This window comes from Solea senegalensis, linkage group LG14, assembly GCF_019176455.1.
Source record: "Solea senegalensis isolate Sse05_10M linkage group LG14, IFAPA_SoseM_1, whole genome shotgun sequence".
NCBI lineage: Eukaryota > Metazoa > Chordata > Actinopteri > Pleuronectiformes > Soleidae > Solea > Solea senegalensis.
Window position 1 is genome coordinate 21,944,724 of NC_058034.1, and position 12,445 is coordinate 21,957,168.

The 12,445-nt window shown below is 39.8% G+C and overlaps 1 protein-coding gene across 1 annotated transcript in view; it reads right to left on the reverse strand.

Annotated features, from left to right (window-relative positions):
- LOC122781292 (1-phosphatidylinositol 4,5-bisphosphate phosphodiesterase gamma-1-like) overlaps nt 1-12,445 on the reverse strand; it is a 35,319-nt gene that overhangs the window by 11,143 nt on the left and 11,731 nt on the right. Inside the window, exons 3-18 of the mRNA XM_044044930.1 lie at nt 12,165-12,258; nt 9,208-9,255; nt 7,670-7,754; nt 7,513-7,593; nt 5,922-5,956; nt 5,670-5,742; nt 5,487-5,582; nt 5,282-5,400; nt 4,551-4,636; nt 3,886-4,006; nt 3,619-3,787; nt 2,893-3,012; nt 2,371-2,478; nt 1,006-1,190; nt 704-904; nt 502-621 (exon numbers count right to left, since the gene is read on the reverse strand). Of these exons, the coding sequence (XP_043900865.1) occupies nt 502-621; nt 704-904; nt 1,006-1,190; nt 2,371-2,478; nt 2,893-3,012; nt 3,619-3,787; nt 3,886-4,006; nt 4,551-4,636; nt 5,282-5,400; nt 5,487-5,582; nt 5,670-5,742; nt 5,922-5,956; nt 7,513-7,593; nt 7,670-7,754; nt 9,208-9,255; nt 12,165-12,258 (1,741 nt within the window). The remainder of the gene's footprint in view (nt 1-501; nt 622-703; nt 905-1,005; nt 1,191-2,370; nt 2,479-2,892; nt 3,013-3,618; nt 3,788-3,885; nt 4,007-4,550; nt 4,637-5,281; nt 5,401-5,486; nt 5,583-5,669; nt 5,743-5,921; nt 5,957-7,512; nt 7,594-7,669; nt 7,755-9,207; nt 9,256-12,164; nt 12,259-12,445) is intronic.

The window sequence follows — 12,445 nt, forward strand, 5'->3', positions numbered from 1 at the left end:
GGTGACGTGCTGTTCTGACACTGCAGTGAGTTTTTTTGCCTGGATGCTCCTCCCCCATTCCTCCCCCGTTCCTCCTAGCCCTCAGGAAAACTGGCACAAAACGAGCCATGATTTGACTTGTGGTGCCACAGAAAATCAGTCATGATTAGACTATAAATACACCGGTTCGGTGCTTGTACTTGCTGGTAAAGTAAATAAATACTTCTCTTTATCATAGTCAAGTCGGCTTCATTTACAGAGAGTAGGGAAATTAAAAAGGGCCGTATCGGCTAGTTGAATAAGACTGGCAGTGGGAATTTATATATCCATGCTCAGTGGGCAGGAAAGGACACATTAAAATGAATAAAAATGTGGAAATATAAACATTTCTTTGATTATAATAAATATTTAGGAGGCAAATAAGCAGCAAAAAACTAGATTTATATGCAAAATCACTCCCTCTGGTGTAATTCAGTGATAAAGCTGTTCAGCTCGTGTTTAAACGTGTGGAGATGGCTTTACCTGAAGGAGATGGCGTACGAGTTGTGCTCACTTCGTTTTCGCACCAGAAAAGCTCCGTCTCTGGGAACCCGCATCAGCATGTGTTCTGCCTGAACCCGGGACAGACTGGAGTGATACCACCTGAGAGAAGACACACACAGTTCCTCTTTTAATTGCTTGCCCACGGCAGCCTCTTCATCATTCTCAGAGAGAAGTCGCTCACTCTCTGCTCTCGTGTGCGTTGGGCTGAGGCACCGGGTTTCCCAGCCTCATCTCAAACTCGTTGCAGCGCAGCGGCGTGTCTCTGTAGTGGCAGATGAGGCGGTAGAGGCTGTCGAACACCAGGTTGTCAGTCAGGTAGAAGCGGGTGGAGCCGGACTCTTGGCGTGAATGGATCCTGCAGTGTTGAACGCGTCCCGAGCGCCTGGATTGGAAACAAAGAAAAAAAAGAGTCCTAGTTTCCCTTTTCTTTGTCCTCTACAGTGACAAAAACAGAATCATTTCCTGTGTAAAACGGTCACTGACCAGAAGGAGAGGGTGTAGTCGCCGACAAACGTCTCGCTCTCCCGAACCAGGAAGGTGCCGTCTTTGGCCCCGCCCTCACAATATTCCTGCAGCAGCTTCTCGGCCACCTGTCGGCCGTCTCGACCTCCGCCGAGCTTCCCGTGGAACCAGCGCTCGGCGCAGTGCTGCTCGTTGTTGTTGCACTCCTGACGAGCGAGGACGGAGACACAGACACATCAACCACAGACACGCAAGGAGAAATGAGCAACAATAAAGTGCCGTGAGACACTGAAAATGTTTCTCCTAGAACTACTGTTAGACCCAATCTGATCCGTTTCACTGTCTTGTCTCTTTTTGGCACATGCTGCAGGTAAATATAGCCATAAAACAAACTCAAATTTACTCATAAAATTGACTTTACTACTAAATACTAAAAAAATGACTTTTTGTGTCATTAAAACCAATCGGCTCTGATAGGACATTTGACAACCTATCGTCCTGAAAATGTTTGTATCCATGAAAGATCCAGGTGAAAAATGCAGAGCCCACTGTGTTCAGCTTAAAGGTGCATTCAATGAACCTTGTAAATTTATTTCACCACTTGGGTTAGGGCTGCAGTCTATTTAACAAACTTTAAATAGGCGCTGCTGCCACCTTGTGGTAATAATAGTAATAGGAGGAGATAGTCATGAGATGGTCATTGGAGACAAATGGAAATACATGCCATTGTGTATTAAGTGCACTTTAAGCCTACGGTCACAAATCTGGGTTTTAATATTTTAAGGGCAAATGGGTGCAGTAGTGAAGTCCAGCTTTTTTTCCACTTAAGTTGGCAAAGGTAAAATCGATCCTTTCCAAACAGCACTTTGAGACAGTAATACACGCCTTTAATATGTCTCGCCTGGAGTCAGTCAGACGTCCCTCTCAATGTCTCCAGCTCGTCCAAAACGCTGCTGTGCGTCTTTTAACTGCAGCACATAAGAAGGAACACATAACGCCTATTTTAGCCTCACGCCACTTTAGATTTCATTTGAATATTCTTTTATTTTGGTTTTAAATTCTTAAATGGTTCCATTTTTACTCTTTGACTTTGGACCCAGTATGAGATAGTTCTATTTTTTGAATTTTTTGAATTTTTCCACAGTATTTTACTGTTTCATTGTATGTTTTACTGTATGTTTTTAGGTCTAATGTTTATATATTTCATTAATTATCTGTGTGCATTTACAGCACTTTGTTTCAGCTGTCGCTGTTTTTAAAGTGCTTTATAAATAAGGTTGGATTAGAGCTGGATAAAACATTTTGCACAGACAGACATTATCATCAACATCATCGTCGCCGTCGCCATGGCGACCAGTGTCTTGACCGTCTTTGTCAGTTCTCTACCTCTTTTCCCTCGTCGTCCTCCTCTTCATCAGTTGTCTGGTAATGAGACGTCTCCTCTGAGTAGTAGATCTTATTCGTGGTCAGGACGAAATAATGCGGAGTCCATGTCTGTCAAACACAAACAAACTTCAGTTCATACCGTATACAAATATACATATATGTATATGTATATATATATATATATATATATATATATATATATATATATATATATACATATATATATATATATATATATATATATATATATATATATATATATATATATACATATATATATGTATATATATACACATATGTACATATATATATATATTATGGCATGCCGTTCAGGAAATTAATCTTTGAATATATTGAATGAAACTCAATATGTTCAGAGTTTTATTAAATATATTCAAAGATTAATTTCCTGTATACTGTACATATATATATAAATACATATACATATATACATACATATACATATATACATAGATATACTGTATATACCTATATGTACAGACATGAAGTATACACACTCACATGGTCGATGGGGTCTTCGAGGTAAAGGATGCCGTTCTTCAGTGAGTTGCTGATGTCGTTCTCAGAGTAACTGGCTGACGTCACCTCCTCGTAGAGCGTTCCTTCCACCAGCTTTTTGTGCTGTGACACAACAGATGAAACAATCGAGGCACGATCGTCAACACAACGAGACACCGACACTGGTTTAAGTTGACTACCCAGAGTCTGCGTCACACTGCATATGTTCAAAAGTGTAGATTTGTGCAGCTGGAGAGAGAGAATACTCGAGCAGAAAGATTTCTGTGTTACTACTGTGTAAGACATTATTATTATTTATCAAAACCCATGTTTTGATGGGTGGATTTTAAAGAGAGTAATTGCCCAAGCATCTATTTTTTTCTTTCTTGGCTGAATTTGGGGAAGACGGGAACTTTCGTCTGTACTGTCGACACTGTAAAACTTCAGGTTCTCGCGGTGCAACGGTAAAGTCTAAAAGGCCCAAAACTGAGAATGTGATCAAACTCTCTGCAAAATTCAATCTTATGATATCAATATTAAAAAAATACTACTGTTATTGTAAGTCGTAATGTAATTGGTTGAATGTCCATTCACAGTTTTAAGGGGAAAATCAGAACTACAGGATACAGCTCCACAGATTTGGGTTTGAACATGTGAGGATTTTGCAGGATATTGTCTGGATGAGATGTGTGTAGGTGTGTGTGTGTGTGTGTGTGTGTGTCCGTGTACCTTGATGAGGATCTTCCTGCGGAGCTGGTACGGCGACGGAAGCTCCTCGGCGTTGTTGTCGACCGGCTTGGTGAGCAGCAGATCTCCAAACACCTTCTTAAAGTGTGTGGCCATGTTCCTCTGCTGGACGACGCTGCAGTGGTCCTCGATGGACAGAATCACGGGATACCTGCTCAGAAGAAAGAACCCGCGTTTGAACGAAACTTTCACCTCTTTTAATGGCAGCGGTGATTCCGCTGAGGTGAGCGGCCGCACAGACACACTCACTCGGATGTGACAAAGGCGTGTTCTTTGATCGTGTGCAGCACATCCAGGAATTTGATTTTGGAGGTAAGTGTGTGGCCGTGGTAGATGATTGGCAGGTCATCCGGTCCATCCCAGCAGTCCACTAAGACCAGAGGACAAAGGAACGTCACACATTTGTGGAAGCTTTCACCAGACTCTGAAGACTAGAACTGTTTTTTCTCTTTTCTTAAAATCTCAGATCCATTTTCACGTTTCAAGTACGAGCTATGTAAGACACATCATTTGATTATTTAAACCAAGCACACACGGCAAATACAAGTTAGACTGATATTATAAAATAAAGGCGATCAAGAAGGTTCTACATTATTTGAAATAGCTTTTCTTTCCCAGAGTTTATAAAACTGATGTGTTTTTAAATGGAGCTACTTAGTGTTAGTATCAGAATCGCTGATTCTCTGCAATGAAATGTTTTTTTTTCCTTGCATTAGTGGGACTAATGTACAGTGACAAAACATTACATGAAGAAAAACTTAAGAGTCAGGATTTGATCAGTCATGAGAGCAAAAATAGACTCAGCGGTTCAGAAATAATATGGAACACAATCATTCAAGATAAGCCCAAAAATAAGTCAAAGTTAATCAAAAAGTTGTACTCAAAAGTCAAAATTTAAGGGTTAAAGCTCTCACGTTCAATACAGCGGCAGCCCATCCTCAGACAGCGAGCGTAGGCTTCTAGAGACGATTCACTGGAAAACTGATCACCGGTCAAGTAGCTGAGACAACAAGAGCAGGACATCGTCAGTACATTTAGTAACATTCACACAGTAGCGTTCAGTTATCGAGCTAATAAGTAATAATATAGAAAACTTCTACATGAAAAAAAGGCAACAGAATTCTGCGTTATTTGATTACTAATTCATTTGATAATCCAGTAATGGGTTTGACTGTTTTTTCAATAATTAATAAAAACAGGTTTCTCTGATTTTACAGCTTTATAAATGTTGAAAAAATCAGAAAGTTCCAGTTTCTTTGCTCCATAAAACAAAGACATTTTTGGTTTGTCGACAAAAACAACTTATATACACATATATATATATGTATATATACAATCCAAAAATCCTATATATGGCATGATTGTCATTGAGAATGCATTAAACTTCACTTTACTACTCTTGATTAGTTTTTTAGAACTTGAGTATATTTTTTCACCAGTACTAAAAATCAGCAAAAGCATTTCCGCTGAGTCATGTTTGGGCTTTTTATTTCTTCTTTTTCAGGAGAACAATATTTGTTACACAGCTGGAGAATTGTGTCATACGTTCATAAATGGTCTCAAATGACTGTATCATCGGTCTGATATTGGTATCGGACACAAAAGGTGGTATTGTCCCATCGCTAATTTTGACGATTAGACGTACGTGTTGTGTGAAGAGGAGATCCAGTACTGAGACAGAGGTCTTTTCATGTCGTCGTGGACGACAGGCGAAAGCCGAGGGTCGCACACAGAATTCTCTTTAGAGAACAGAAAGGTCAGGAACTAGAAAACAAACAAATAAAAGGATCAGGCCGAGGTAAAAGAACAATATAAAGTAGAGTTTATTTCAGTTTGTGAGTTGCTTTCACCTCGTCCAGTTGCAGCATGGGCTCAGGCTGTGCGCCCCCTCTTATGTAACCCATGAGAAACTCTCTGACACGACTCAGGTCTGATGCCCAGGACTCCTGGAGTCACACAAACAAGTGAGTTCAAAACCAGTCAGAGGTTTTTTTTTTTAGACACCTTTTTTTGCTCTCCAGTTTGCTCCGTACCTTCTGGTCCATCTGTAGGAACTTCTGGAAGTCGTAGAGCGAGATCTGACAAAGCTCTGGTCTGTCAACGTTCCTACAAACACAACAGGTTGTTATGTAAACGTTTGAGAAAAGTGCATTTTGGTTTAATGTCCCATATCATGAGGAAGAGAGCCAAGGAAAAAAAGTGGGGAGGTGTGCATACGACGGAGTGGACGCTGAGGAGGAGGAGGAGGAGCAGGTGAAGGTGAAGGTGAAGGTGCAGGGACTCACCGCAGAGGGAAGGAGAGCTCCAGCTGCTCAATAATCTGGGAACACAAACGGGGAAGGAACCGTGTGACGGACAGGTGGGAGGGAGCCAGGTGAAGCATAAACAGCTCAGGCTCAACGTGTGATGCAAGTGCAGAGGTGGAGACTGACAGTGCTGGTGAATCTGCTCAAATACTTTACTTCAGGCTGACTTTCTGTACCATTGTGTTTTGTTGTTACGGCTGGGACTGTGTGTACTTACCTCACTAAAGTCAAGGTGTCGCAATTATAGTATATTATATTATATTATAATATAGATATATCGATTAATATTCATGCTTCAAAGAATAAATCAATAAAGAATCTATGAAAATATTTAGGAGGATCTCACAGAACATATCAGACAACGACGGTTCATGCCCCTCATCTGCAGACACACTCTCCCCAAAATCATCCAAATAACGATCTTTATACAGTGAAGTTCAAGTAGATCTTAGTAATCGTGGTCGGTCTCTTTGTGTAGAAGATGCTTTATTGCTGCAATTAAGGGAATAACGTCTCTTTAGTTAACTGCTCAAAGGGGGCGAGAAGAGAGAGAATGTCCTCTGGTGTGAAGTCATTGTCGTGTTCACAGTTCATAATCTGCGCCGTTCGTGTTCTCACATCTTGTTGGAACTGTTTTATTGGTGTTCCAAACTGATCTTGGACAGACTCTAAGCAGGAACACACAGGCGCGCGCTGGCCACAGTTTTTGCACGCGTCATCACAACGTCCTGTTTCGGTCGATTTGTTTCTGAAGATCATCTAAACGATGTTTTGAGAAGATTACACAAAATGTGTGAGACAAGAGAAGCCTTTGAAAGGTTATGGATCAAATCAAAGATGGCAGAAAATCCAATATGGCCGAAAAAAACATTAAGGATGCGTTGAACTCAGCTTGGCCCAAGGGTTCAAGTCAAAAGTTAATGTACATACATGCATGTCCAACTTTCACCACTTGAACCCAAATAACGGGTGGTCTGCTGTTGAATTATTACAATATTGGGGAATTATTACATTATCAGGACCTGCGAAATGAAGGATAATCTCCCGTTAATATAATACTTTATTACATTATTGGTAAAAAGTGTATTACATTATTGGGAAATGCACTTTATCACATTATCGGGAAGTTATTACATTATCAGGTTCTACAGGGCTCACAAATTGCTGTGGGAATAATAACACACAACTCCTCAAATGAACATTGTGGGGGTGTGTGCTTATAGCTCAGTAGTGATAATTTGAACTGTGACGTATTTCTAGTACTTTTTCATCAGATTGGCTGGGAAAAAAAGGATATAAGTCACTCTATACTTCACATTCTTACAGCCTCTGTATATACGTTTTAACATTGTGATGAAAAAAGCAGCCTGAATGTTCTGTTTTGGATTATTTGCATGATTAAATGAAGGGATTACAGCAGTGACTTATTGTTGATTATTTTAAATTGTATTTTTTTTTCCCTCCCTTGTGTGTAAATGACTTTATTTCTAAGTAAAGTATTTGAGTCCTTCATTCACCTGTGTGTGCTCATCTGTAAGTGTGTGTGTGTGTGTGTGTGACGGACACTCACGCTCTTCTGCGCGTCAAACATCAGTGTTCTGTAGAGCTGTGCAAAGTTGGGGAAGGACAGATCACTCCTGGCCTCCACTTCCTGTCAGCGTGACACAAATGAAAGTGAGTGACGAAGAGGTGACCTGATGACACTGCCGCTCAGAATCCAAGCTCACCTGCAACTTGTCTTTGAGAAAACGCATGTTGGGGACTCTGTAGTTGACCTGAGGCAGCAGAGCTTTCACTTCCTTCACTGTGACGCTGGAGAAGGAAAACAAAGAGTACAGCAGAGTAGATCGTTAAATGAGTATTTCATAAATAACCCTGTGATGCCGCTGTGTGGTTTGAGGTGATTACTGCAGAAAATAAAGACTAGGATGGATAACTAAGTCACTATATTCATACATACATACATGTGCGTACTATGAATCCCATGTTTCTACAAGTATTTGCAGAGGAGCGACTCTTCTGAAAACACTTTGCAATTAGATAACGGTGATATGGCACGCCCTAATTGGCCAAAATCAGTAGTACAAAAACAAACACAAAGATATTAGAGAGAGAGAGAAAGTTTTTCCTCTGCAAAATGCCCTGAAATCCTCGTTCATGTCTTTTACGATGTGTTTATTATAAAGTTTAAAGCAACCGTCGGTGAAATGCTTCAGTTTACATTCTGTCAGCTACATGGTCCACGATACCAATAACATCACGATACAACGATTCTGTGACAGTCAATATATTGCGAGACAACCATACAGCATTACATCGCGATATTTGTCTCACTGAGGAAAACAAAACGTTAATGTGAAAACTTTAAAAGTGCAGGATTTCTCTGTTGATTTATGAAGTAGTGATGCCTGGCAAACATTAACCTCACTGAGTTTAGCGACTGCTCAGAAGCTTCATGATTCAGCAGAAGGACTTTGTCCTGAATTCAGTGTTGGCAAAAAAAATGTGGAGCTCTGTCCAGAGATGAGAACAAAACATTTAACCCCTTAGTTTTTCAAAACCAACGCAGACGAATGAGCCCGTACAAAGCTTGTGGTAAATGGAGAAGTCAAATCCTTACAACTATAAGCTGTTGCAGCAGGTTCTGTGCAGATCCTAATGTCTTTACCACTGTGTCTTTTTTCTTTCTAGCACAAACAGCACATGGATAATCGCTTCAGCTGATTAAGAAAACACACACACAACCAGGAACGGTCAGTAACGACATGTGGAACAAAGAAAGAACGGCAGGTTGGAAAAAGAGAAATCAGAGTTGATGCTCGGGAGGTATCGAGGATCATTTAGGGTCAAATAGGTCAAAGGCTCATTGTTGTCTCTGCCAGGTCTGATTTGTCCCTCTGTCCGACTACTGCTACTGTTACTATTTTCACAAGAGACAGGAAGTTGCCCTGTCCAAGGCCCAGCCCATCGCATCACTTCCTGCTCCTTATCACAGGGCGGCAGGCTGTTTGTCCTGGAGCAGCTTCCACCCAAACACAAGCCTGGAGAGAAAAACCCGGCCCCGTGAGAAGCGTCCAGGGTGTGTCCACGGAGCGTGGACGACTGGATGACCCGGGAACGTAACAAGCTCTTTGAAACACAGCTGGATCTGGTTTCACCTTTGCTTCCCACCCGCTGTGACTGAACGACCAATGAGCATAATTCACACGCGGCTGTAAACGGCGATGACGGGGTGTTGACAGGGTTTCTGTGGCGGCTCACTCACCTGCCCTCATGGTTCCGGTCCATGATGTCAAACTGTTTCCTCAACCACCTACAGAGAGAAAGAGAAGAAACAACAAACTTGATTACAATTTTACATCGATTCCATTGCACACGTAGAAATAAAGATTTTCATTAAAAATGTGTTTTCCTAAATCATTCATTCTAATTAGTTCATTAAGTTGCTCCATCAATAATTTTGCAACGCAATAAATCATTGTCCAGGTTGTACTGTGTCAGCTGGGATTGTGTCCAACTTCCTTCTGGGTTCCTTCAAAAGAGAGGAGGTTAGGATTAGTGAATGAAAAATGTCTTCTGTGTTTTTCCTTCACTCATTAAAATTTGCATTTCACTTCTTTTCATGAACAAAATGTCCCTGTGTTTCAGATTTGTTTCCAAGAAACCAAGTGCTGATGTGCTTGAGTTGAGCTAAGCTTTTCAACTTAAAAGAACCAGTGTGTAAAATGAAGATAAAATAAATACACTTACATTTTCTTTAGAAAGTTTTGAATTGAATAGTTTGAAGCCTTTTATATTTCTATCAGGAGCAGGGGACTGAAGGCTACATAGGTTCAACAACACTTTAAAGGGAAGCGTAAGGGATATCCACCAATAAATGTTGCTAAATTTTACACACTATACCTTTAACTCAAGCTCGGCTATGACCTGGACGACTGAGAACATTCACAGATTTAGTTTTGTATGACAAACACATTTAAAACAGTTAATTTCCCCCCAACAGCATGTTAGCGCCTGCTGCTATGGCTAAAGCTAGACAGTTAGCAGAGTTAAAAGTTACTTACTTTTTAACTTTAAAAATAAAAATAAAACTGTGATAATCACAGTTCGAGTCAAACATGAATTGAATTTATCGATTCATAAAATAATCAAATTTATAAAATAATCTTTGTTTTTGCAAAAGCTGTTAGCATCGCTAAAAGTGTGCTAGGATGTTTCTTAAACCAAATACGTTCGGAAGTTGCTCTGAGTTTTGTTTGAATTTAGCTGAATTGCTCCATTTAGTAACTGTTAATAAATAAAAAGGAATGGAATCTTTTATTTCACGCAGAATAAAAATGTCTGTCATAATCTCTGCTGCTAAAGTTAATGTTTAGTGCTATCTTAACAATGCTTGCTAACTCACGTGAACGACTGGGTTTTTTGAGCAATATCTTGTGGTTATTCCAAAAAATGGACTAGTAAAGAAAATAATTATTAGTTTCCGCCCTAGTGTCTGTGTCCAAAAGCTGTCTAGTCCCTATATTTAGCAGAAAACTGACATGTCTATAGTTTACAGCTGATGAATTCACTCCCAAAACAGTTTACACAACCATGAAGAACAGACCAATTTAGCATTTCCATTTCCGCTGACCAGTTCCAAATTTACACCACGTCTCGTCATGTCTCTCTCTCGTGCACATCCTCACAGCCTCGCTCTGTTTTTCTGCCTCCGCACATTTCGTCAGGAGTAAACATCCTCATCCCAAAACAAATATTTGTCCTGCCCTCTGACCGACAGCCTGCTCGCCAGCTCAGGCTGGTTCCTTCTGCCACCAGGTAACACACAAATAAAACGCCTTCATCACGATTGTTAATATCATACATTTCTGTTTCATTTTCCTGTATTGTATTTTTGTCTTATTCCATACCATAGTTTTAAACTGCTACCATGACGATGCAGGACTACTCCGTTCTGAATTTTACTGTCACTGTTGCAGGAACAATGAAGAAACGCCGTATGTTTAGCAGCATATAAATAAAAAGAAAGCTAAAATCTTAATTAATTATTAAAACATTCATTCCAAATTCAGGATGAAAAGCTGTGTAAGAACAAGTCCACTTCAGTGTCCACCAGTCCAGATGCTGTCGACTCATGACTAAGTAGATACTATAAACATGACATAATACTGACTTTTGTCATCAGGACATAAACTAACAATGACCTACATTTTGCTCAAACTGTAATATAATAAATAATAAATTAGATAGTGATAAAAAAAGAATCTCATAATGTTACAATGTTACTTTATTCTCAAAATATTCCAACTTTACTCTCAAAATATACCAACTTTACTCTCGTAATGTTACGACTTCATTCTCAAAATATTACGAGTTTATTCTGAAAATATTGCAACTTAATTCTCATTATGTTACAACTTTATTCTTAAAATATTACGACTTTATTCTCACAAAAATTATGACTTTTGTCTTGTAATATTAAGACTTTCTAAACATTACAACTATTCTCATATTATTACGAATTTATTCTCGAAATTTATTTTTATTTTTTTTTTTAACACTAGTAGTTTTGTACTTAATTAAGTATAAGCGGCGATCTGCAAGCTGCATAAACTTCTGCTGTATGTGATTGTATCAGACTGAGTCTGTGCTCCGGTCATGGAGGACGTACTGAACAAATATTTTTAATTAGGATGGTCAGTGTCAATGTCAGAATGGTCAGTTATGAGCTCTATGTGACCTTTTCTTAACAATGTGTGTGTTTGTACGTCGGTGAAATACTCTCGCTGACTAAATGCGGCGACCGCTGGCCGCAGTATTATACCGCTCTTGGAGGTGGAGCTAAGGTGGAGCTCTCGAAGTAAACTTACTGGTGGCGGTAACATTCGCGGTGAAATGCGCATGCTGCCGTCATAAGCGCAGGGAATTCAACATGGAGTGTTTTATCGCCTATACTTACACTAAGGGGAACCACGAAAACATGACTGAGTATTCTTTTTCCACACTTTGGCGACTGGTAGGGCCTCCAGGGTCCCAAATATAAGTATTATAAATGATTAAAAACTAGATTTTGCATAATATGTCCCCTTATAAATAAATTAAAAAAGAGAAGTACACATTATAAGATGGTTTAAAGGATGAAGCATTCCAGTTTCTGGTGTTGGAAACTCGCTCCAGACTCCAGAGCAAGATGAAATCAATCTAAAGCTCAGCACCACCCACCTGTCTATCTGCAGCGGTGCTGGAGCTCTCTGAGTGTCGGCCATCAGCCAGTTGAGACCAGTGACCCACATGTTGACCTCCTCTTCACTGAAGGCTGTCAAGTCACAGAGACAACTTTTTACCATTAAATATCATACAAAACAAAGTATAATACAAAAAATCAAGAACCTGTGATAACGTGGGACCACTATCAATGAGTGTCTGGACAAAAGGTCCCACTTTTCCATATTTATGATTTGTTTAAAACATAAAAGTACCAAAAACTCACTGGTATCAGTGGA